General features: G+C 43.3%; 1 protein-coding gene across 1 annotated transcript in view; it reads left to right on the top strand.

Annotated features, from left to right (window-relative positions):
- Window positions 1–403, top strand: part of LOC109969490 (zona pellucida sperm-binding protein 3-like) — a 3,038-nt gene extending 2,635 nt beyond the window's left edge. Inside the window, exon 11 of the mRNA XM_020616408.1 lies at window positions 21–403. Within this exon, the coding sequence (XP_020472064.1) occupies window positions 21–376 (356 nt within the window). The 3' untranslated portion in view covers window positions 377–403. The remainder of the gene's footprint in view (window positions 1–20) is intronic.
- The last annotated feature ends 1,820 nt before the right edge of the window (window positions 404–2,223 follow it).

Below are 2,223 nucleotides of genomic sequence, written 5' to 3'. Positions count from 1 at the left end.
GCACGGCACAGCCCCACGCTAACCCGGCCCCACCCCTCAGGCTGAGCTAGCTGCAGAACGAGACGGCACAGCCCACAGTGAAGTCGGTCCCACCCCTCAGGCTGAGCTAGCTGCAGAACGAGACGGCACCACCAGCACAGCCCACAGTGAAGTCAGTCCCACCCCTCAGGCTGAGCTAGCTGCAGAACGAGACGGCACCACCAGCACAGCCCACAGTGAAGTCAGTCCCACCCCTCGGGTTGGGCTGGCTGCAGAACCGGACAGTAACTCCACCACAACCCGCGGTGAAGCCAGCCCCACCACCCAGGTTGAGCTGGATGTGACTTCAGTGTCAAATGCATCTGACCTTAAAGAAACCAGTGATCCAGAGAGATAATAAACTATTAAATCTATGCTTATCTGATCTTTGATTATGATCTGTCTGTTTGTTGGTGAGGGGATGGAAGTCTGAAGTTCCTGCTCTTTAGGCAGGTAAAGCTGTTGCAGTACAAATGTGTACCATCAGTTTTATTTCTTAAAACAAGTACATGTTACAATTGATTCAAAGCATGCCAGATTTTGTTTCCTGGAAGTGTAAAACCCTATAAGCTGCAGCTTGTGTGCTGAACTTTGAGTGTTGGCTTCATCATCCCCCACAATGGTACAATTCTGGGTGACTGACTAAAACCTCATTCTAGTATTTGGCAAGCAAAATTTATTTATATAGCACCTTTTCTAAATTTACATTACAAGGTGCTTTACAGTGACACAAAATGCCAATCTAAAAAAAAAACATGCATAATCAATACATCAGTGACGTTAAAAGCCAGTGAATACAAATGTGTTTTGTGTGCTCTAAACAATCTGGTTCAGCGGATCAGTCTCCTGTGGCAAACATTCCACAGTATAGGAGCCCAAACTAAAAGCTCTGTCTCCCCAATGTTTCAGTCTGGACTTTACTTCCAAGAACTGGTTAGAAAACCTAAGTGTCATTTCTGGAGCATAAAAACACACAAGCTCAAATATACGATGGTGCTAGACCATGTACAGCCTTATAGAAAATGTAAAATCAATCCTAAAAGTAACAGGAAGCTAATGGAGTGAGGCAAGAACTGGAGCTGTATGTTCATGATGCTGTGTATTAGTCAAAAGATGAGCTACTGCAATGCACTAGTATACAGTGCATTGCAATGATGAAGTCTAGAACTAATAAAGGTATGAATTGCATTTTCAAAGTCACTAAAAGAAAGTGTTTAACCTTAGCTGGAAGTCTTAATGGCAAAAAGCTGGCTTTGACCATTGTCCAACTTAAGAGCACTATCAAATACCACCCCAAGGTTCTTCACATGAGGCCAAAGAGCTAGAAATATCAGAATTAGTGAAACCAGTTAACTAAAACATTGTCTTTAATATGTAAGAAATTATGTGATAACCATGCTTTAATGTCCCTCAGGCAATCCATCAAGGTCTGTAATGACTTGCTCCTCTTGACATTCAATGGCAAATAAATTTGAATATGTGCATAACAGTGAAAAGACAACCCGTATTTCATAAAAATTGATCCAAGGGGAAGGAAATACAAAGAAAAGACGACTGGCCCAAGGATGGATCCCTGAGAAACACCACAGCTCAGAGGAACAACAGAAGAAGAGAAATAATCAATGTGTACAGAAAAACTCAAATATGATTCAAACCATTTAAGAACAACACCATGAAGTCCCACAGACTGCTGCAGACAGACAGACAAAATACGATTACTAGAGGAGCATGCTATTAATGCATTGTTTTGTGATGTACAAAATAACTGGGGAGCGGAAGGTAGTGATGGTGAGATAATGCTTCATGAAGCCTTGCAGTCATTTGTTCGCAAAAGGGTTAATTTCTCGAGGCTTCATGCACAGACAAACCCCCTGCTGGTCAAAGATTAAGACAGGCAGCAGTGTTCGTAGTTATTTTAAATCTATGTGAGGCACTCCAACCGGTAGTCATGGTAAGACAGAATACATGTGTATGAACGAGAGGGAGGGAAGTGGAACAGTGAGGTTACAGGGGGCTGAGGTCAAGAAGGTGGAGGAGTTTAAGTATTTGGGGTCAACAGTCCAGTGTGATGGGGAGTGTAGGAAAGAGGTGAAGAGGCGAGTGCAGGTAGGTTGGAGTGGGTGGAGAAAGGTATCGGGACTGTTGTGTGACAGAAGAGTGGCAGCAAGAATCAAAGGAAAGGTGTACAAGACAGTAGTGAGACCA

Source organism: Monopterus albus, unplaced genomic scaffold (assembly GCF_001952655.1).
Source record: "Monopterus albus unplaced genomic scaffold, M_albus_1.0 scaffold174.1, whole genome shotgun sequence".
Lineage (NCBI taxonomy): Eukaryota > Metazoa > Chordata > Actinopteri > Synbranchiformes > Synbranchidae > Monopterus > Monopterus albus.
The sequence above is the reverse complement of the archived record's forward strand: the minus strand, read 5'-3'. Positions and strand labels throughout refer to the sequence as shown.